We start from the raw sequence: 23813 nt of genomic DNA, 5'->3' as shown, positions 1-23813 counted from the left end.
AGGTCCTATAAATTGTCCCTTCTCTATTTCATCAAATAGAAAACCATATTTTTTTTCCACATTGCAACATTTTGGAAACTAGAAAGAGTTCTTTAATTGATGGTATCTTGGTTTTATAAAGTTTGATTTATCACCATTTTGAATTGCACTCATGTTTATTTTAAGAATACTTCTTATTGCTTTTAAAATTCAAGGGTGAATATAATAAAATAAGCTAAAATTACTTAAAAATATAATAGCTTCAATATGTTAACTCCAACTCTGCTAGTTATTGTCACAGGGATGCCTGAAATAGATATTGAGATGATTTAGCAAGCCAAGTGTGAGACAATAGGCAATTATCTAATTTTAATGTTATATTTATATATAAATAAAAGATATATAACTTATGACATATATCATCCATGATATATAATAAATATATAATACAAATACATGCTAAGTACATTTCCAAAAACATAATTTTGTATTACTAAATGGTTCATTAACATCAACAATATTATTTACAAGTCCAATCAGGTTAGAGGACAGGAAAGTAAATTTTTATGACAAATGTGTACTGTTCGGTTTATGCCATCCAGTTTATTGTTCAGGTTTATGCCATCCAGTATACAGACTTATAGATAATATTTGAGATTATCCAGGTGAGAGTGCTTGTTCCAATATTATTTGAGTATAGAAATGAAGATTGTACCAAAAGGAATTCTAGTCAGCAATTTTTTCAAAGCCACTTTCACCTCTTTGTTCCGTAGACTATAAATGATAGGATTCAACATGGGAGTTAACCCAGCATACACCAAAGCCATAAATTTGTCTACTTCCTGTGAATCTACAGCTGAGGGCTTCAGGTACATGGAGAGAGCTGTGCCATAAAACAAAACCACAACAGTCAGGTGGGCTGTACACGTTGAAAAGGCTTTGCTTCTTCCATCTGCTGAGCTGATCCTCAGGATGCTAGAGAGGATGAAGGCATAGGAGATACAGATGAGGAGCATTTGCATGGGAAGGAGAAGTGTGCTGATCACCAGCATGATTAATTGTGCCATAGAGGTGTCTACACATACCAGTTTCAAGACAGCCAGAATTTCACAAGTGAAATGATTGATGTTGTTATGACCACAGAGAGAAAGCTGTAGCACAGATGCAGATTCCACCAGGGCAGTGAGGCAGCCCGTTATCCAGGAGCCAACTGCCATCTGCACACAGACCCTCCTGTTCATGATGATGGAGTATCTCAGGGGGTTGCAGATGGCCACATACCGGTCATATGCCATCACGGACAGAAGCACACACTCAGTAGAGCCCATAGCAAGAGATATGTACATCTGAGCAGCACATCCTAAGACTGAGATGGTGTTTGTCCCTGAAACAAAGTTTACCATCATCGGAGTGAGAGCAGAAGAGGTGTACCAGATGTCCATAAAAGAGAGGTTACTGAGGAAGAAGTACATGGGGGTGTGCAGGTGGGAATCCAGAATGCTGATGGAGATCAAGATAATATTGCCCAAAAATGTGATCAAGTACATCAGCAAGCACAGCACAAATACAAGAATCTCAACTTTAGGGTAGTAGGAAAACCCAAGAAATACAAAACCTGTCACAGATGTCCAATTTGCCTGGAACATTTTATTTTGCCCTATTCATCTTTTTATGTACAAAGAGGGATTAACATCTCATACTATATCCAAAACAGAAGACCTTCCTCCCCATTCTCACACCTTCATTCCATGAATTTGTTGTCTATGTTTAAAGGCTCCTCTACCTTGGCAATAGCTTTAGGAATATGTGTTTGAAGGAATCTGTCATCAATAAGGAAAATTTCAAGAAGGAAGTCAATAAAGTTAAAAAATTCTTAATCTGATATTTTACCAAAACTTATTTGACTTTGCTGAGAAAGAGGAAGGAAACAATCTTATGCTGTCTTTTTTCTTCCAAATCCAGATTGGTAACTCATCTATGGTTATGTCATCCATTTACCTCCGGACCATTGGTGTGATTTCCTTCCTTTAGTTTGGTAATAGTCTTCTTTCTTCAGAAATATTCTGCTTTCAATTATATAGTTCTTCAGGTATTCATAGAGATCTGTCCAAAATTATTTGGGAAATTCCAGGAATATAAGAAGGTATAGGTTTCTGAAGCCACAAATTAATTTACTGAAAACTGTGAATATTTAGAAACATAACAAGCATTTGCTTCTCAAACCCAGGTAAATTATGACAGGTATTCTCATAATAGAGCACACATTGCAGAGATTCTTTTCATGTTGCAAGGGTTTCCCTGAAGTCTGTGAACTGAAAACAGCCTCCAAAGGACAATTCATTGGCATTATAAGGCTATTTAAGTTCTTTGATGCTAATGAAAAGTTTCTAATTTCTGTGACAAATTCAAGTCAGAAATCTATTCTTGCAGGATTACAAATGTGAAACTCCAGGGACAATGTCACACAGATCCAATTATAGTAAGTAGCTCATCTGTTTTAATTGTAGTGTTATTCAACAAGAAACAAGAATTTTCCTGTCTATACTGTGTTTGGGAAGGGGAACTTTACCCTGGTGCTTATTATGAAAGTCACTGGTTAATTGGTATAAGATGAAGGAAAATATTGCCGTTGTTTCAGCCTTCATTTTGAGGGAGGATGTCCTTTCAGGTTTGAGATCGAGTTGTATTTTCATGAAGACTACCAATGATGAGGGTTGCAAACTGAATGACTCAAAGGGGAGACATATGAGAACAGGTATTTTCATGTAAGTGTAAGAAGAACCCAGGGCTCTTTCTTCAAAGCAGAGCTCATTTTGAGGAGTAAGTTTCATCATATAAAGACTCCTTGACTCTTTAGAAATAAACAGAAGTTTATGTTTATTTCAGTGTTGCTTTGTAATCCTATTCACTCACAGCTTGCCTGTTCTCTATTTGAGAGGCTGGTGGTGTACAGAAAACATTATACATTTCATAACGTCATTTCATCGCTGTAAATCATTTATGATTGGATAAGTTACTTTTAGTAAAACTCTGAAGTCCTGGTCATTACTGAGTTATTGCTTATCAAATACATATTCATTCTCAGAGAAGGTTATAAATTTGAACTATTGCCAAGATTTTTTAAAACACAACCAAAATCACCTCCTCACTATCTAATATATTGCAACTAGAATGCAACTTTTGGATCTCTTATTAACTCTGCTCACAGAGGAATCTAATTTTTCAGGCCTCAGGTTGATTTACATGATTCATTTCTTTGACTATAGGACATCTTGCTGCTTAGGAAAGGCTTTAGTACTACAAAAACCTTCCTCTTCACCTTTTCAGGGTGTCATCTTGGGCCAGTTGAGGCTGCTCATTGAGCTTCAGTTTACTCAACTGTAAAAGGGTAATGACAACATATCCTTGTTAGTGTTGTTGTGAAGAATGGAAATAACTTTTGAAAATCTACCAACAGAGTATTGATATGTTAATAATTGCTTAATTGTTATTAGATTTCTCAACTTGTTTTCTACTTACCTCTTGACACCTCTTCCTTTTTTGTATCAAGGTTTCCTTCTCATTTGTACTTTCACGATTGCCTTACTTTCCTAATTGAGTTAAGATTCACTGCAACCTTAAAAACAATTGTTGAAATTAAAACAAGAAAAGTATTGACTGACATCTGACTCCAGGGTCCCACCCTTCTTCTGAATTTTTCTATCCAACACCACCTCCAACTCACCTTGTAGATAAGTGTGCCCTCCTGCTCAGGTCCTGTAGACAAATGCTTATAAGACTTGAGGAAAATCACTCAGGTTGACCTGAAACTGTATAGGGGGAAATGCCCAGAGAGTAATGCTTTAGTGCTGCCAATACAAAGATTCAGGTGGAGAACACTGACTAAGATTGATGAAGACTGCCCACCTAGACACTCTATAATAGGCACCAGACCAACTTTTACTTTGGAGAGAGCTCAGCAAACACTGAAAGAAAAACACTGAATCAGCATAGAATTTCCTGTATAGAAGTGAAGGAGCCAAAAATTCTTGGAAAGTTTTCTGCCACATATAAAGCTCTAGTCTTACCTACCTTCATTAACGGCACCTGCATCTATTCATGTAGTCAGGCCAAAAACATAGAAATCGTCATGATTCCATTTTCTCTCTCTTAACCTGTATCCACTAGAAATAATGTGAAGGCAACATCTGCTGGAAAAGTATGTGTAAGATTTCCAGCTTCTGGTAATAGTGGAATATCTTTTGGCAAAGTATCATAGATCATACTAACTCTCCCACTATTACCAATTATAAACTCTGGATGAAGTATAAAAAAACAACTGTTTGTCTATACTAGAAAGTAATCAAAAGGAGGCAAATCCAAAGGTATTCTAACTTTTGGGGACATGAAACACACTGTGTTAGGCCCATATTGAAGTGGTGTTTCTCTCAAGGTGTTTCTCCAGGTTGAGTAGCAGACAGAGCTTAAGCAGAAAGCAAGAGTTGTTGAGCTAAGAAATCAGAAATCAGTATTTGTTAATGTTGGAGAAGCTGGTGATTCAGGGAGAAATCTTGGAAAAGAGGGAACCATAGGTGGGAAGACTATCCCCTATAATTCTTGGCCAACCCTTGAACTGGACATATGTAGAGTGTGATTCCTTGGAAGAGCTGAGCAGAGATTTTTACCAGCTGCTCACTGCAGGAGAGACAGTGTTGGTGTTCAAGCCTCCCTAAAATAGAGGGGCTTGGTAAATGCCTCCAGATTTCCACTGAAAGCCTTGTTATTCCTTCCTGCATGAGACAGGCACTCTGGCCCAGAATAATGGATGTGGCCTTCCATGAGATATGCATGGTTACTTCACATTTCAGGAGGAGCATATAAATTAAAAAGCATTTCATTTTCTACCCCAGCAAGTTGTTTAGATTATGTAACATTTTTCCATAGGAGATTCTGCATTTATTTACCACAAGTAATTCTTTACCTTGAGAATCTCTCCAAGGTAAAGATACAGTCTCTTCTCCCAACAAATATCATCAACTGGTTACCCAGAGATTCATTTGATAAGGACTTGTCACCTGCCTTTTGTTTTTCTCTCTCGCTTAGGAGCATGTCCTTGGTAAAGGGAGTAAATGAATTAGAAGCAACTTGCTCAACTCCTCTATCCATGAGCACATGGAAATTTGCTGTCATAAAGGTTTAACATTTGACATGAGTTGATTTAATGTAAATTCATTGAAGGTAGAGTGAAATAAGTTCAGAATCCATAATGAAATCCCAAGAGCAACCACTAAAAATAATTCAGAAAGATACAACCAAAAGAGTAAGCAAAAAGAGAATATGAAAAATAAGGAATAAAGATTAGAGGAGAGGGTGGACCACAGTGACTCGGCAGGCAGAGTTCTCACCTGCCATGCTGGAGACCCAGGTTCAATTACTGGTGCCCACCCATGGAAAAAAAGAATTAGAAGAGACAAATAGAAAGCAAATAGTAAGATTGTAGAGGTAAATGAAATTATATTAATAATTATATATAAGTGGACTAATGATGCAAATTGAAAGATACATTATTGGACTGGATAAAAAAGGAAGACCCAGTTTTACATTCTTAAAAAAAAATACATCTTAAAGACAAGTTGAAAAGTAAGAGGATAGAGAAACATATAACATTATTCAAAAATTAAATGAAAGAAAGCAGAAATGCCTAATTAATTAATATTAGACAAATTAACTTCAAGAAAATGGTTCTTTTTAAAATTTTTTGACATTTTTTGCTGTAAAATATAACATATATACAAAAAAGCATAAATGTCAAAGTACATTGTAACAAGTAATTATAGAGAAGATTTCAGAGTTTTAGTTTGGTCAGTTCCATGATTTCCCTTCTTTTAGTTTTCAGTGTCTTGGAGCAGGACACTGCTCCAAGTGACTGCTCCAAGACACTGGAAACTAAAAGAAATATCAGTGGAATGATTCAGCAGTCATACTCATTTGTTAAATCCTATCTTCTCTGTTATAACTCTTCCTTCTCTTTCGATCTTTCTCCTAATCTTTAACAGGATTTGGACTGTGTCCATTCTAACTTTTTCATATTGGAAAGGGCTGTCAATACTATTGGGTAAGGGATTGGAACTAGTTGATACTCTGGAGAGGCTGGACCCTCTGGGTTTCAGGATTTACCTGGCCTAGGAACCCATCTGGAGGTTGTAGGTTTCTGGAAAGTAATCCTACTGCATGGAACTTTTGTAGAATCTCAGATAGAACCCTAGGTGCTCTTTAGGGTTGATAGGAATGGTTTGGTTGGGGTTTGGCAAACCACAGTAAATAGCAATACAAGAAAAGGATCTTAATAGAGATAAAGGATGAAAAATTCAAATAATCTAAAGACATTAAAATAAAAGCTCAATATATGCAACTAGTAACATAGCTTCAAATCCACGATACAAAAATTAACAAAGCTAAAGGGAAAATGAAAAAATTTATAAACATATCTAGAGTTTTTTAATGACTACTTTCAGGAATGATAGGATAAATAGAAAAATTCACTATGGATATAAATTATAAAACAAGATAAGAATTGATCTAATTGACATTTACAACACACTATTTAGTAATTTCCAAACCACATCCTTTTCAAATGCATATTCAGCATCCATCAACATGAATTACATTCTAGCTCATGAAACACATCTCAAAAAAATTGAAATAATACAAAGTATGTTCTCTGAGCACAGGAGAATTAAATTTGCAGCCAATAACTAAATCATGTCCAAAAAAATACCAAAATATTTGCAACTTAAGTATTATACATCTTAATAACTAGCATGTCAAAGAGGAAATCACAAGAACAACTAAACAACTTATTTTGAACTGAATGATAACAGAAACACAGCATACCAAAATTTGGTGGATGTGCTTAAAGCAGTGTTTTCATAGAAAGATATAATTTTAAAAAGATTATAGTAAGAAAGAAGAGGATTTATACTGATTACCTAATTAAAGAAGCTAGAAAAGGAAGAGCAAAGTAGTCCAAAATAAGGAGAAGGAGACAAATAATAAAGAAAAAAAAGCAGAAACCATGAAAAGGAAGGGAACAAGAAAATAGGGAAATGAACAAAGCCAAAAGATGGATATCTGAAAGATTAATAAAATTAATAAACCTCTGGTTAACTTACTTAAGGGAAAAAAATAATTAATTCACAAATTTAAAACTTCAGAAATGAAAGAGGGGATAGCACTGCAGTTCCAACAAATACATAAAGGAGAATAGGGGGACATTATTTACAACAATTCCAATAAATTTAGAAACTTAGATAAAATGTACAAAATCTGGAAAAGCACTATTTACCAAGACTAACACAATAAATAGAAACTGAATAAATGTATAACAAGTGAAGAAATTGAATTAGTAATTTAATTATTTTGCACAAATGACACCTCTGACCTACAGACAGCATCAGTAGCGAATTTAGTCAACTTAAATAATAAACAATATTATTCTTACCAAAATGCTCAATCAACTCAGAAAACAGGGTAGGAGAGAATGCTTCTCAAAATTTTGTTCTTGGTTCAATTACCCTCAAATTAATCTACCAATTAATGCCTTTCCACTCAAATCCAAGCAGAGATTTTGGAGAAACATGTAAGATGATTCTAAAGCCAATTTGATATCAAGTCTTTTGTCTATGAACAAGGTATCTCTCATTTCTATAGTTCTTTAATTTTTGTCTGCAATGTTTTGTAGCTTTCAGTATAAAGTTGTGAGTATCTTCTGTCAGTTCCTTCTCAATTACTTTATGCTTTAATGTATTACAACTAGTAATTTTAAAATATATTTTCTAATTGTTTGCTATTGGTAATTAGAAACAATTGGTTTTTGTATTCTGACACATCTTGGCAGCTTGTAAATTCACTTATTAATTTTTTCAATTATTTTGCAGATTCCTTGGTGGACACTTTTACCTTATTACTGATCTTAGAAAGAGGTTAGGCTTTTAATTATTTTTTATTTCTATTGTTTTATCTTGGGCATATCTCCATATTCAGCCTCTTTTTTCTTGTCTTTAAATGAAGGAGATAAGATTAGATCATTTTTAACATACTTTCAAATTATAGCATCTCTGAATTAGAAAATATATATATATTTCAAATCTTTTTGATTGACTAATCTTCACACACATACAGTACATATGTGGTCTACAATCAGCGCCTCACAATATCATCACATACTTGTGTATTCATTACCATAATCAGTTTTCTAATATTTGCATTTCTCCAGAAAAAGAAATAAAAAGAAAAAAGAAAAAACTCATACATCCCATACTCCTTACTCCTCCCTCTCATTGATCCATTGACCACTAGCATTTCAATATACTCAATTTATTTTGCCTCTTATCCCCTTATTATTTATTTATTTTTTATCCATACTTTTTTGCTCATTGGTTCATAGCCTGGATAAAAGGAGCATCAGACACAAAGTTTTTACAATCACACAGTCACATTGTGAAACTATATCATTATACAATTGTCCATCTCTGAATTCTGATATTCATTTTCTTCCAAGCTATATAATGATTATTTCTTCCAGAGCTATAAAAGCATTGGTACTACTATTTTTTCAAATACAGAAATGATAATATGAAGGACCTCAAAACAACAGGAAAAATAATGGAAGATGATTAAGACTTGAAACTGTGAGGATGCAACATTGAGTTGGAAGAGCTAAGGAGGAGCAGAAAACAAGCATCTTGAAAGATGTATGGACTGGCTGTCCAGCCAGTTAAAAACCAGGATGATGAAGGCCATCTGCTTGGAGATGACAGGTGGACCTAAATGCTGACCCAGATGTGGACTTGCTTATTCCAGCATTGAGGGCTCAGGAGAGCCTAGGTGCTCAAAAGCATAAAGAGATGGGTATGGAGGAATAGAGAGAAACTAGGAAGAGGCAGTAAAGCATCCACAGAAAGCCAAATGAATTGAGATCCTCTAGCCATACCATGCTGCCCTCTGGTCCTTGTCTCTGGTTATGGTCTAAAAGATTGAAAGTTTATCAGATACAGATAAGCATGGATTAATCAAATTACTGCCTTGAAAGCAATGGTATTGGGGAATTATGTGAAGCAGAAGCACAAAAGCACATCCTGGGGCTACATCCAAAGGGGGTGAAGTTTCCAAGGAAGGCCAGTGATGGGCACAGGGGTTGATGGTCAGAAGACCTCTTGTTACTTAGGTGACCCAGGCAATACAAACTCAGCATTTCTAATGCTCTTCCCTACAAAACAAATAAACACACCCATACACTCAGAGCATGCTTTCCCTGATCTATTGTGATGCTGAGTAATTCATTTATCTAACACTTACTAATTTGCAATTACTATGGTAGCTACTGGTGATAAGAAGATATAGACCCTTCTCTTAATATCCTCTCAGTTTAATCAGGAAAATTAGGCATTATTTGTGAGTTGTGGGAAGGGGACCATAAACCTTGCTGCAGTTTGGATTACAGGGGCTTCCTGTAAAAGTTGATACCAGAAGGGAGTTTGGAGTTATTAAGAGTAATGCCATTTTAGAGGCTTTATACCTCACATTTTAGTCACTGATGAAGAATTTTTACCAGGAGAAAACAATTTCAATATGGCTTGAGTTAAAAAAATAATAATAATTTTGATGGTATTAGAGAGAAAAGACTGGGTATGAAATAAAACTAAAATTAAGACTCTGATAGTTAAAGAGAGGGATTTTAGTTCTGCAACAGTAAAAGAAACTGAAGAGTGTATTACTTTTCCTTGAGTTATAGCATCACCTGGTGTTTGCTGCCCAGTATAACTTTACTCAGAGAATTTGAGAGAATGTCATAGTTAAAACTAATTTGAGATTATTAAGAAAATAGGAAAATGAGTTCTCAGCTGAGATCATAATGTGGCCTTGCAGGCACTTAATTAAAGTTTTCTCCCCATACACTTTAGAACCTCTAGAGAACAGCATAAAAATATATATTCATAAAAGGCCCTGAGGGTCTGGCCAACCCATTTCAGTAATCTCAGGATGGTTCATATCACATTGTTAAATGCATCAGGGAAGTGATACAATACATACGTGGGACTGTGAGACTTTCTTTAACACGTTACTGATCTCCTCTGAAGAGAACAGTCATGCATCCCTGAATAGTTTTAAAAAAATCTTTATACTTCCCCTAAGATGAATCATGATCAAGGGAAAGGCAACTTTATCTCCTGAGGGGTAAGCTAATGCTCATGATGAAAATGGAGCCACGTTTTCTAGAAGGGAAAGAATTTTTAACCAAATTAGGGTTATTGCAAAAGAGGGTATCTTGGCACCTGCTGTTTAAGACCTCTTTAGAGCTCTACTCAAGGGCTGGAATTAATAATAGTCCCTTGGATGTAGGAGAAAGATTGGTGTCCTCTGAAATAACCAGTTTACCACAATCCCTCTGATCTGCTCTCTAAATAAAAACATTGCTTTCTTGGTATCAGGCAGCCTGGCCACTTAGTAAGCATTGTGTCATGTTTCTTGAACTGGGACACCAGCAAAGCAAATGCTTTCAGCTGATGTTGACAGTTGGGTGCATAAAACTGCCGTTTAAGTTGATTCTCCCAAACAGAATGAAGAAGGCATTGCCTCACCCCTGCGTGGGCAGGGACCTCAAAGTCTGAAGGTCTTTGATTTAGTGCCTCTCTCTGCTTCACAGTGTGATATTTTGCTTGGTTGGGGTTCTCTAAAGCTACTGTAGACACTAGGAAGAGAGAGGAAAAAAAAATGTTTCTGAGGAAGAATTCTTAGAATTAAACTCAAAGCGCTGTGGCCAAAGGAATCATCAAAACAAAAGGTGACTTTCAGCCTGAACCAAAAATGTGTGGGAAAACCAAAGGGTCTGAAATTCAGGGGAGATGAAAGCAAGCAATAATGGATCCAAGTGGACAGGTCAGGGGTCTAGATTAGTGAACAGAGTGGTGCACAAGGGTGGAGTTTTGTGTATTTCTGGAAGCATGTAGAATTTAAATACACCCTTTAGGTCCCACACGGAAAGACTAATGCTGGCCCACCTCCTGTAGAAATTGGGACATAGCTCTACGTGTGAACTCTGCACCCCACATTTTTCTGAGTTTGTTCCTGTGGAAGCCTTATTAAATTCAAATAAGCTTCTACCATGTTCTTGTGCCACTAGATGGAGGCAGAGACTAACTTGTCTTTCCTTGAGCCCTTCTATTGAAAACATTTCTCAGAAAAAAGGAAGAGAAATTCACCGGTTTCTGTTTCTTCTACCTATTGTTATTGATATTTACAAATAGCATAAAAATGATTCATTAATTTACAATGTTTTGTTTTACTTGTTCACAGTATTTTAAAGCAAAATAGAGTATGGAAGAGAGCTGAGTACTCTCATGTCAACCTTAAATACTAAGGATTGGTTCTGTGTTGAGTGTTGCTCTGGAGGTTGTGGGGAATATGAATAGAAGAAGGATTCATCTCTGTCTTTGAACTTATCAATATCTCTTACACTCATGTTTCAGTCGGTGGCTTGCTTGCCTTACAGCTGCGGAGGGGAAAAGATGGAAATGCCCTAGGAGTGGTGCCGGTGGCTCCAGGCTGTGTGTGGTCAGGAGAGAGCAAGATAAGACAGTGTTGGTTTCAATGATAAGGGATTGTTTGTGCTGGAGACAAGGTCACACCCCAATAGAGTTTCTAAGAGGGCTTTAAAATGATTTACCTAGAAGAGATTATGTTGATTTCTTTTGAAGGACATCAGTGAAGAGGTGTTAAATTTCGTGAGAGGTTCCACATGATCCCTGTATGGAAATGTATACTATATCATTGAACCTTTATGCTAAAATGCAGTAAGAAATGGACTGCTCCTTCTTTTCCATACCTTCCTTCTCTCTCTCTCCCTCCCTCTTTCACTCCTTCCTTCCTTCCCTTCTTCTTTCATTTCCTCCTCCTTCCTCCCTCCATCCTTCTTTCTTTCTTACCCTCCTTCCTTCCTTCCTTTTTTTTTTTTTTACACAATGATGTCTGACTTGCATCTGTTACCAGATCAATAGAAAATGAGGGGAAGAGCATAAACTAGGAAAGGATAGAAAAGGCAGTTAATAACTGATGAAATATTAGCACTCAAACTTTATGCTTTAAAAGAATGACAACATCGCGGTTCATTAAGTTGTGAATGCCTAAGTTCCCTAAGACAGATTGTGGGGGGTCAGGAGCAATAAATCAGGCCCGAGCAAGGAGAAGATATCTGGAGTCACAAGATCCAGGGCAGAAAGTCCCCAAGAGTTAAAAATTGAACAATAATAATTGTTAAGAAACTAAAAGAATGGGATGTATTTTGCAAGAGCTAACGGCATTTTTCTGCTTCTGTAGATAAGCTTGCTTGCTTACAGCTGCAAACCAAGATGTGGCTCTAAAAAGATAATGCTCCTTTCCTGCTTCTGTGGATAAGCTTGTGGTTTTTGCCTTTCTAAGGCCCCCTTGAGAACCTCTCGGGGCTGTTCTCTGAATCTTCCTTCTTGGGGGTTTCTGAGGCAGTCGCCAACTGGCTAATAAAGACTCCAAATTGGCTTGCAGATTTTTTGAATTGTGTGGTCTCTCTTTTGGCATGCCCCACAACAAGATATTCTGTAACAGATATTCTCTTGGTAAATGGACTCGGGTTGTTTTCGTTTTTTTCATTCTTGAAGGACTCCACCTAGGTAGTTATAAGCAAAGCAAATGCCTCTGCACTGTCATTCTGAATTTTTTTTGTCATCCATGGTGAAATCCATTAGGGAATTGTGTGAAAGCAGCTGAACTGGCCACTAAGAAGAATGATCCAAAGAGAACGCTAGTGAGAGACTGCTTTAGAAAACACATGAGTTAACTGTGATTTTATTGTTGTTGGATTTAGGTGTTGAATTAAATTTACTTCCACAAGACACATTACTGGTGTCATACACGGTTTGAAAAAATGTGTATGACACAAAAATTATTTGTTTACATGTACAATAAACTTTTGAAGAATACCTTTCAGATTTCAGGACAGAGAACTCAGAGCTGGAGAAGGCTTAGTCTCTGTTTCTAGGTGGGTCAGTCCACAGATTGTTCAACAATCTGGCTCCACATACGTGCATAGCAGTAGCCTGAGAACAACCTGTGTGTCCCAAGATCACTGTCAGTGTCTAGTACAAATGCTAGACATCCTGCTGGTGGCTAAAGGAATCCCATGCCAGCTCCATAGGTCATTGGTGTACACTTGTTATTGCCTCTTTTCTCAAACCTCATTGACCTTTCTGATGGTCACTTTCATAAGACAGGCAAGGGAGGGTGGGCAGAACTTCTGCAAAAGAGCTCCTGGACATGTCTTTGTGCATATTTGCTGAGTATTCTTGTCACCATGATTAGTGTCCTCTTCCCCCATGAAGGACAGTCCTGAATTAACCTTCATGTGCTTATTAATTCTTCAATTCATCCTTATTCTCAAATAATATTATTTATATATTTAATTCTTCTTTCACTGGCTTAAATTTTGATATTTAATACTCTCAAATTTGCTTTTATTCAACAACTTTTAATGGATCAGTGTATCCTTGGTTATAATATAATTGTATAATTTACTCATGTAATTAGGACACATTTCTCTAGAAACAATCTTCCTAGTTTTTATGCCAGATGAATTAGACCTCTGCAGGGAATACCATGTTTTTCATGTGTTGTGACATGGTAGTAATTGTGAGACCCTCTGGTTAATAGGAACACAGCAGAACAGCCTGGTAAATATATCCAGGCAAAACATGAATTTTTTTTCCAAAAACAACAGGAATAAGACGCAGCCAAAACTGGAGGTCCACATGTTAGCATAAGGAATAGTTCAAACCTTCAAGGAGTCATGCAGAGTGAAGGTGGCATCTCATTTGCATGTCCTCACCACTGTGTTCTTAGGATGCACCAGATTATTGATACTCTAGAAATACTCGTTCACTGGCACATGTTGAATTGTATGCGATGAATTGAATTGAATCAAGTCAATTTAGTTGAATAAAATTGAATCAGAATGGATTAAAAATGGGTAATCCAATAGTTTTTATTTGAAAGCCTTATTAAGAACACCGGTCTAAAGGACCAATAATTCATTTGACAAATGATTTGCAGGCAGGCCACAAGAGACTACAAGTCCAGATGATTTCATTATTAATTTTATTAATTTAAAGAATAAGTAATTTTTGAAATGACAAATTAATTAAATGTGTCTTCAAAATAAAATAAAATTTGCAAAACTATAAATAAATAAATAAGAAAAGTCTTATAGCATGGACTAAACTTAACTTTTCTACAACCTTATTACTATTAATTCACTATAAGGTCAAACATAATGCTTCCTGCTAACACATGGTGTTAACTCCCATTTAGCCAGTGCTTGGTGTTTTCATTTGCTAAAACTGCCAAAATGCAATATACCAGAAATGAGATGTCTTTTACAATGGGGATGTTTATTAACTTACAAGTTTTAAGTTCTGAGACAGTGAAAAATATCCAAACCAGTGGATATCAGTGGTCCAATACCTTCTCCCAAAAGACTGACTACTAGCGTTCCCCAATTGCTCTGTCACATAGCCAGGCACCTGGCAACATCTGCTGGGCTCTCTCTTCGCGACCTGGTTTCATTGCTTCCAGCTACTGGCTTCCACTCTGAGCTTCTGTATGTCCTTTTCTCTTAGCTGCTCTGGGACTTTCTTCTACGTCTTCTCTCTGCCTTTATCCTTTATAAAGGACTCCAGTAAGAAGATTAAGACTCACCTTGAATGAGGTGGGTTACACGTCAATTTAAGTTCAGATCCTACTCACCAAAAGATCCTACTTAAATGGATCCACACCCAGGGGAATGGATTAGCTTTAAGACCATGAGTTTCTGGGGTCCATAAAGCCTCCAAACCATCATACTTCAAAACCATTTACCAACTTGAAATTGAAGTGGAAATGTCTGAAAATTAGTTTCAAATCAAAAGCAATGAAGATTCTATAATAACCAAAACTTTATACCACAAAGACAAGTTTAAAGCTCTCATTCAGCATGAATTGAGATATGTACCCAATATTCTATCCAGATTTATGATGCAACTTCTTTTTCTAAACCTTATTCATTATTTTAAAATAACAACAAATTTTACCATCACTGATGCAAAATTACATTGTGGATTGATAGAGGCAGAGAGATTTTTATTAAGCTCTTATTAGAAGCAAAATTCTTTCCACTGAGAAAAAGATCAAATAATTTCTAGACTTTAAAATACTTTAAGTCCATTAAAATTGATACCATGCATATTTCAATTAGAAAATATGTCCAGTAGTTAATTTATTTAAGAGCTTTGTAAAAAGTCATTTCAAAGAGACTCAATACATGGAGGACATTAATTATATCAGAAGTCTTTTGATATTGACATCATGGTTGTGCTAAGGTCATAAACTCTTATGATAATTTAAGTGTTTTGACATGTGCTGACATGTTTAACTTGCAGAAACATATTTCAAGATTTCTGTAAATCATCTACCAAAGGTGAAAAGAAGAATATACAGAAGATCAAGTCTCCTCTAGCAAATTGACATTTATTATGGAGTCACATTACAAATAATCAAAGTCGTTAGTCCTTTTGCAGTGTAAAATGAAAATGTTTCATGTATCCTTGAGGACCAGTGAGTATTGGTGCTGTCATGTCTATAGGCACCATAATAAGGCAACTTTGATGCTTGTAGATAAACTATGCTCTTCTTTGGAATCTCATAGGGCTAAGCACACAATACTCAAGAGTTTATTCATATGCAGACATAATCATTCAGTATACAAACTAGTACTGAGGTAAATGACTGAGTTATGGACAATGTTCAAACCTTTCTAAATGACCATGCTATAGTAAGAAAAAGTTGTCACTGAAACATCTGCTGTGTGACAGATCTTATTCACAAAGAGTGGTTTTATTTACTTCACAAAGAAGAATTTTCCAGTGAAAATGTTACAGTATTTTAGTATTTCCCAAGATAGAGATACTTTCTCCAAAAGACACAGTGTCTGATTACCAGAGACTGCACAAGTTTGGGGAGCAGGGAGAGACTATTGGAGTTATAGGTTGAATTATTTCACCTCCCAAAAAAGATAACCTGAAGTCTAATTCCCAGTCCTCAGAATGTGAGCTTATTTGGATATAGAGTCATTAGGGATGGAATTAGGCAAGTTAAGGTAAGGTCATGTTGGAGTAGAGTGGGCCTCTAATCCAATGTGACTGATGTCCTTATAAGAAAGTGAAAGGAAGCACAGACAGAGGGGAGAACACCATGTGACAACTGAGGCAAAATATGCCAAAGATTGCTGGCAAATCCTCAGAAACTCGGAGAAGCAGGGAAGGATTTTCCCTACTTCAAAGGGAGTGTGACCCTGCTGACCCCTTGACTTTGGACTTCTAGCATCTAGAATGGCAAAACAAGAAGTTTCTATTGTTTTAAACCACACAAGTTGTGGTACTTTGTTACCAGTCATTGGAAACTAAATTGACCTTTCTACTTGTTTGTTAAAATATTCCTTGAGAACATCTTCTTCTTTTTTCCTGATTCTTTGTTAATGAGCAAACTTCTGATTACACATCCTTCAGATTATACAACCTAACATCCGGGAAAGAGTGCCCGGGATTTGTCGGAAGTGTTTACCCTTACATAGTAAATCAACAGATCAGCGGGAGTCTGCTCGTCAATCTAATCTTAAGAATTTGGTTATTATAAACGAGTCCCTAAGAATCTGATTAATTCTTGGATACTGAAAAATTTAAATCTCTGGGACTGAAAAGTCAAGCGCCAGACTCTCAAACCAAGAAGCTCTAAGAGAGGCTCCGCAACCCTGTTTGGGCCCTCTGTCTGTCTGCCTCTCTGCTATGTGCGCTTTTTGCAAAGCCAGCATGTTCTCATCATGACCATCCATCAATTAATATATGACTTTAAACATCAAAACTTTTTCGGAAACAGCGTTTTCATCTTTAAAACATAATTAATAGGGTGGTGCGACAGTGGTTCGATGGCAGAATTCTCGCCTGCCATGCTGGAGACCCAGGTTCGATTCCTGGTGCCTGCTCATGCAAAACAAACAAAAAAACAAAACCATAACTAACAAGTTAAAAACACATGGATGAGGTAAGGAGCTTGCAAGACATGTTTTTATACTACGCATCCAATCATTCCAGTTAAGTTTTTCTGCTAAGATCCACCATGTAAGGCTGAACTCCATCAACCACGCGTCCTCTTCCATGTGCTATTATATAAAGTACTTGTTTCTGGTGTAATCCTTTGGTGCAAGAACAATATAGTAACAAATTTGTGAAATATTTGCTTTGACTTAGCCACTCTGCTGGATATTTTCAGGCAGATTAAATTTCCTAATTAGCTCCTCACCTGTGAAATGATTCCCATTTTATAGATGTCATAGCAAAGAATCATAGCAGAGAATCATGATAAAACTTATTCAAAATCAGGCAATGGAATATTTATGGCTTCAACCTAGATTATCTGACTCCAAGATCCATACTCTTTATGGTTGATCCTGCTGCTTCTCTAATTTATTAAATGAGATTTAATAGAGATCCTCTTGGGTGGGCCACGGTGGCTCAGCAGGCAAGAATGCTTGCCTGCCATGCCAGAGGACCTGGGTTCGATTCCCGGTGCCTGCCCATGGGGGGGAAAAATAGGGATCCTCTCATTTACTACTACCATAACTTTCTGGTAATGTAAATTCCACATTGCAAATGACCTAGATGCTACAGTGGGATAGATCTTACCAATTAAGACAATGGAATACAGAATGTAGGGCTATTAAATGGAAGTGACTTAGAATTCTTAATAGACCTCCATTTAACGAAAACATTTTTAACTATTAATTAACTCAGCCATGGTTGGGCACTGTTGACTGTCTGTGGCTTAATTGCTCTAGGGCCCTCCCATTTGGAGGCCTTTTCACAAATACTTTTAAAATTGAGTCCATTAACTGGTTATGTGAAGAGCTACAAGATTTACTATGTAGGCTTAATTTTCTCATTACTTTTTATACAAAGTTTGGCTGTAGAGTGCATTGGTGTTGAATGAAACAGTCTTTAAAAAATGTTCTGTGATTTATTATTGCTACCAAATTTCCCTTTCTTGTAAGAGGATGAAGCATTCCTGACTTTTCTCATGTGATATGCAATGTCTTCTGTAAGACAAGTATATGTCTCTACCTTGTTGACATTAATCATGACTATGCAACCTGCCTTGGCCCATGGCCAAGGAGCTTAGGCACATGTATAGAGTTATTGGTTGTGAGTTCAATGTTAAGAAATCAACAACATTTATGGAATCATATGTTTTTAAACAGAAACACATATAAGCCAAGTTTATGTACCAACATCTGATGATAAAGTTGACACCAGAGATTCATGGTTTATTTCTTCTAGAAGCAATGGTTCAGTATTTGCTAATTCCATGTTTCTGGTAATTTTATAGAGGATAGCTACTATGATAATGAGAATCAACTGTCATTGTGTGAAACATGTTGTACAATCATGTGGACAAATTGATGTGGGTACCAGACTGGGTTCCTCAATTTTGAGAACAGAAATGCTTCACCAAGGAGAAAGTATCATTTGGGTCTGGTAATAAAAGATAGAAGAGACTTTGCTAGGTAAAGAACTGAATTGAAGGGAGGGCTTTGCAGGTAATGCAAATGGATTTTGCAAAGGTTGGTGTATGAAAAAAACATTCTAAGAGCACATAGAATGATAAGAAATTCAGCATTGTAGTGTTCTCTTTCTTTCTTTCGTTTTTCTTTCTTTTCTTTCTTTCTTCCTTTCTTTCTTTCTTTCTTTCTTTCTTTCTTTCTTTCTTTCTTTCTTTCTTTCTTTCTTTCTTTCTTTCTTTCTTTCTTTCTTTCTTTCTTTCTTTCTTTCTTTCTTTCCTTCCTTCCTTCCTTCCTTCCTTCTTTCTTTCTTTCTCTCCTTCTTTCTTTCTTATTTTTTGTAATTATAAGCACTTTGGGTATAGGTTAAGGTGGGTAGCTTGTAAGTTAATGCCAGATCACAAGGCTTGACATGCTGGTGTGCTTTACTCCCTGTTGCTTACAGGTTTTCTGTCAATGAGTGACTTCCAATCTAAGGAGAGACTCAATGAGACACAATTATTTAGGTCCTCCTCCTTAAATGGCTCTAATTTTAAAGTCTGATTATCTTGTGTCTTGGGCTTATGTTAGCCTCTGCTACGGGTCATGTTCAGTGCATACAGTGGAAAAAGAATGGAACTTTTTCATTCACACTGAGCATTTTTTAGATAAGAGATTATCATCATGTGGTTATCAGACCACTGTATTAGGAAAATCTGTAGAGCTTGCTGAAAAGGCAGATTCTTGGGTCCTGAGATTCTGATCTTATTGGTCTGAGGGTAATGTCCAGGAATTTAAATTTTAAAAAATATTCTGCAAGATTCTATTGTACACATAAACGTAGGGACACTTGCTCTATAGAATAAAATTGAAAAAGATAGTTAGACTGATTAACTGGAATCCTCATATAACTCAAACATTTTCTTCATTTTAAGAGAAAACAAACCACAAGAGAATATATCAATTAACATTAATATAGAGTTACAGACCAGCTTCTAGATCTAGCTTCCATATGCAACTTGAGTTAGGATTAATTCTATTTATGTATTATTCTTATATACATTAGAGCAGGGATTTAAAAATGGCAGCCCATTAGATGAGAATTTGCCCTAAGAAGTGTTTGCTATAGCCTATAGTCTAATTTCTAAAAGTTTGAGTTAATTTCCAACACTTAAACATTGCAGTACTTCATATAAAATATTGTGTTCACACAAAGCAATATACAGTTGGAGCTATGTAGGGAATGCTTTCTTTGGAAAAGAACCCAGAATTTCTAGTTTGCCACACTCCCACCCAAACTCCTTCACCCTGGGCCCTTTCCTGACCCATAGAGCTTGGCCTCTCTCCCTGCCATATGGCCAATCCACATCTGACTGTCACATGCTCTTTGTTCAATTCTTTTCATGCCCAAGCATTGTCAAATATTGGGAGGCATTTGGACATATTATGCCTTCACGCCTCTGCATCTCTGCCCATGCTGTTCCAAAATGTCCTTCTCAATCTTATATTCTTGGTAATCATTTACGACCCAATGCAAGTGTCATCCGAAATGTTCCATCTTCCTTGACTCCTCCCAGACCAGGTTAGGCAGAGGAATCCTTCCTCTGTGTTCCTCAACCACATCATGCAAAACTCCCTGGTAGCGCTTATCACATTGTTTATAATAAGCTATTAATTGAATATCTCCACCACCCAACCACAAGCCCCTTCAGTACTTAACATTTAAAACAGACTTTAATTGAGGCTTGATATAGAAAGTATTCTATCAACTCACAGTTAACCAGAATATCCACTAAATCCATAGACCTGTTTATTAGTTATTTTAGTAGCTTGAACTTCAGTATGAAGTTGTTTTAGAAGAATGCATAATCATTTTGACTTTACCCAGAAAGTTTTAGGCAGGTTTCTTTAAGTAGGTGCAATGCACTATTTTTTATTTCATTGTTGTGATTGCACTTCTGAAATGAAATTGAATATATCAGAGGAGACCTAAAAACCTACTTCATTAAAATCCCTCCTATTTTAATACACTACGACTAGTTCTTAGCTGAATGCCGTTTGGGACAATTTCTCAGAAGAAAATCTTATTCTATATTTAATGATAACCTTATCTAACATTGAAGTCACATTTAACTCTGAATTCTGTTTACTCTCTTTTAGGTAAAATAACGTATTACCACCTTCATAATAATGCCAGTTTCAGTTTTTCTCTCAATTTCAACATACCATTTTCTCAAATATCATCTAAAATTGTTTTTCCTTTTCTTGAACATGCTTATTAGTTTCACCCTCTCTTTTTCTGGCCAAATGCCATTTGGATTTTAATTTATTCTATAATATTTACATGCCATGATTTTCCTTAATTTATTCTGCTATACTCTTGGCTTATTTAATTCAAGAGAACATTTGGGAAATGGATACAGTTTCTATAAAGGATGCTATGCAAATAAATTATGCTGCTTCCAACTGCCAGAATGTATAAGCAAAACCTTGCAAAACCATTACTACAAAGTCCATTGGCAAACAAGGAGAAGATTTCTGATTAATGTAGGTTAAAGCTACACTGAAAGTCATTAGTGCGTTTCAAACTCACTTGCACACTCCAGGTTTTAAAAGTAATGTTGGGTGTAAATGTTTGAAATTACCCTTTCAGCATGAGTTCCTAAAAGAATGTGCAAATCTGGCCTTGTTTGGCTAATTGTTCTCTGTCCAAACGGAATTGTGCTTGTGAATTTATAAAGCATTCCAAGCTTGGAGGTTTAGTGATTGTGCCATGATGTTCCTCAGATCAAATTCCTATCCTTCATGAATTGCCAATATGATAGCATTTAATTTCTTGAGAATAACTTCCAGTCCATTAAAATTAACTAGATGGATTAACTGAAACTATATTTTTGGCAGCTGTTAAGAAATAGAAACAGGCAGGAGGGAGCAGAGAGGCAGGGGTGCAGACTGGACTAGAGTAGCAGAGAGGAAAGCTTCTTATCAAAGGCCCCTACCCTTCCAAAAAAAAGGGGAGAGAGGCTACAGAGGAGCCACCAGCTGGAATCTTTTTTCCACTTCTATTACTCACTATTACCTTTCTGTATTCTTTTCCTTCATAGGACATTTTACAATTCAACATTATATAAACACTTATTTGTTTAGTAAATTAGTATTATTTCTCTCTTCCACTAGAATGTAAGCTCCAGGAGTACTGGGCTGTGTAATTTTATTCTCAAATAAACATACAGCACTGTTCACATTGCCTGGTGTATTGTAGATGCTTAATAAATATTTGTTGGATAAAGTAATGAAAGATTGAGAAGTTAAATCATTTCCAGGTTCTAGAAGTATACAAGCCATAAAGATACAAGCAACCCAGGCAGTAAGGAAACTGTGAAGGCCACTCAAAGTTAAGTATGAGGATGAATGAAACAGCCGCAAGATTACAGGTGGTACGGGAGAAAATTCCCACAGAATCAATATGATCATCTCCTTTAAAATACCTTCAAAGATAAAATAATTTGTAACTGATTAAAGCAAACAAACAAAAAATCATTATTAGTATTTGTGCTGGTTTGAAATGATGTATGTACCCTAAAAAAGCCGTGTTTTAATCCTAATCCCATTTTGCAAAGGCAACCATTTCTTCCAATCCCTATTCAGTACTGCGTGTTTGAAACTGTAATTAGATCGTCTCCACGGAGATGTGATTTAATCAAGAGTGGTTGTTAAATTGGATTAGGTAGATGCATGGCTCCACCCATTTGGGTGGGTCCTGATTAGTTTCTGAAGTCCTATAAAAGAGGGAACATCTTGGAGAATGAGAGATTCAGAGAGAGCAGAAAAGAATGACATAGCCACAAGGAGCAGAGAGCCCACAAGTCAGTGACCTTTGGAGATGAAGAACGAAAATGCCTCTCAGGGAGCCTCATGAAACGGGAAGCCAGGAGAGAAAGCTAGCAGATGATGCCTTGCTTGCCATGTGCCCTTCCAGCCAAGAGAGAAACTGTGACTCTGTTCACCATGTGCCTTTTCACTTCGGAGAGAAACCCTGTACTTCATCGACCACCTTCCTGAACCAAGGTATCATTCCCTGGATGCCTTTGGTTGACATTTCTATAGACTTGTTGTAATTGGAACATTTTTTCAGTCTCAGAACTGTAGAATAGCAACTTATTAAATTCCCCTTTTTAAAAACCATTTCATTTCTGATATATTACATTCCAGAAGCTAGCAAACTAGAACAGTATTGTACATACAAGTTTTATTTTGTGGTGTGGTGGGAAAGTAGAAATAAAAGAAGTGATACTGGAGGGTGTTTCACCAGGCGTAGTTATGATGGCTATGTTTCTGAACAAATGAGGGATTCTTTTACTCAGAAAAAAATAAGAATTCTCCCTTCCACCAAAAGGGGTTCAAAACAACTTCTAACAACATCTCCATTCAAGGTAACAAAGCTGTACAGTGTCCAGGAAATTCCTTCAAGACTGCTTCTGTTATGTGATGAATTGGGATAAATCCTACCTCCTTTTATGGTTTGAAATAAGGAATAGCCTTTACTTCACAAGACAAGGTCAGCAACCCACAGGTGCATATTTTCCGCTGGTCTCTCTCATCCCACAGAATAGTGCCTCCATTGAGGAGATTGTGGGTCTTCCTTCTCAAAATGTCAACAAGAGGAAGTAGCCTTACCAAGGAAGAAGGCACAGGCACCTTGGACTTTGGGTGCCAGCTGTATATAGGAGTTGTTTGGAATGCTCACAGACCACTCTCTGGAGACCTTGGGACCTGTGCAATGTTTCCATCCTCTGGGGAAAGAAGCCCACAGATACCTGGGATTCTGAGCCCAGGTGAGCAACTTCTACAGACAGGAGAACACTGTTCTGACCTCCATCTTCACCCTAGTTTCTCAGCTTGCTCAGTATCCAGGAAATCCAGGCAGACAAGTCTGTCTTTGGCAGTACCAGCTTTGTGCTCTTTAACAAACTAATGTCTCAAGACCTTCACTTCCTTATTTTAAATGAAGTATTATGATAGATAGCTCATGGAATTCATTGGGAAACTGGATTTTATTCTGAATGAACTAGATGTATTTCCTTCTCAAAAATAATGATGTGCTCACTTAGCTATCATTTAAAAAAACCCACAAAATTGCACTTTCCTGACTTTCATAACTCTTTGGAAAGAACACACAAATGATAACTACTTTTATTCAGGT

The 23813-nt window shown here is 36.6% G+C and overlaps 1 protein-coding gene across 1 annotated transcript; it reads right to left on the bottom strand.

Moving 5' to 3' along the window:
• Positions 1 to 665: 665 nt before the first annotated feature.
• On the bottom strand, positions 666 to 1625 carry LOC143659178 (olfactory receptor 13F1-like). The gene has a single exon (XM_077131880.1). It carries the CDS (start codon positions 1623 to 1625, stop codon positions 666 to 668), a length of 960 nt encoding a protein of 319 aa, XP_076987995.1.
• Positions 1626 to 23813: the final 22188 nt, after the last annotated feature.

The sequence above is a fragment of the Tamandua tetradactyla genome, chromosome 2 (assembly GCF_023851605.1).
Source record: "Tamandua tetradactyla isolate mTamTet1 chromosome 2, mTamTet1.pri, whole genome shotgun sequence".
Taxonomy (NCBI): Eukaryota; Metazoa; Chordata; class Mammalia; order Pilosa; family Myrmecophagidae; genus Tamandua; species Tamandua tetradactyla.
The sequence above is the reverse complement of the archived record's forward strand: the minus strand, read 5'-3'. Positions and strand labels throughout refer to the sequence as shown.

Excerpts from the sequence above, each read along its gene's own strand:
- LOC143659178 (XM_077131880.1), bottom strand. The coding sequence starts at position 1,625 with ATGTTCCAGGCAAATTGGACATCTGTGACAGGTTTTGTATTTCTTGGG.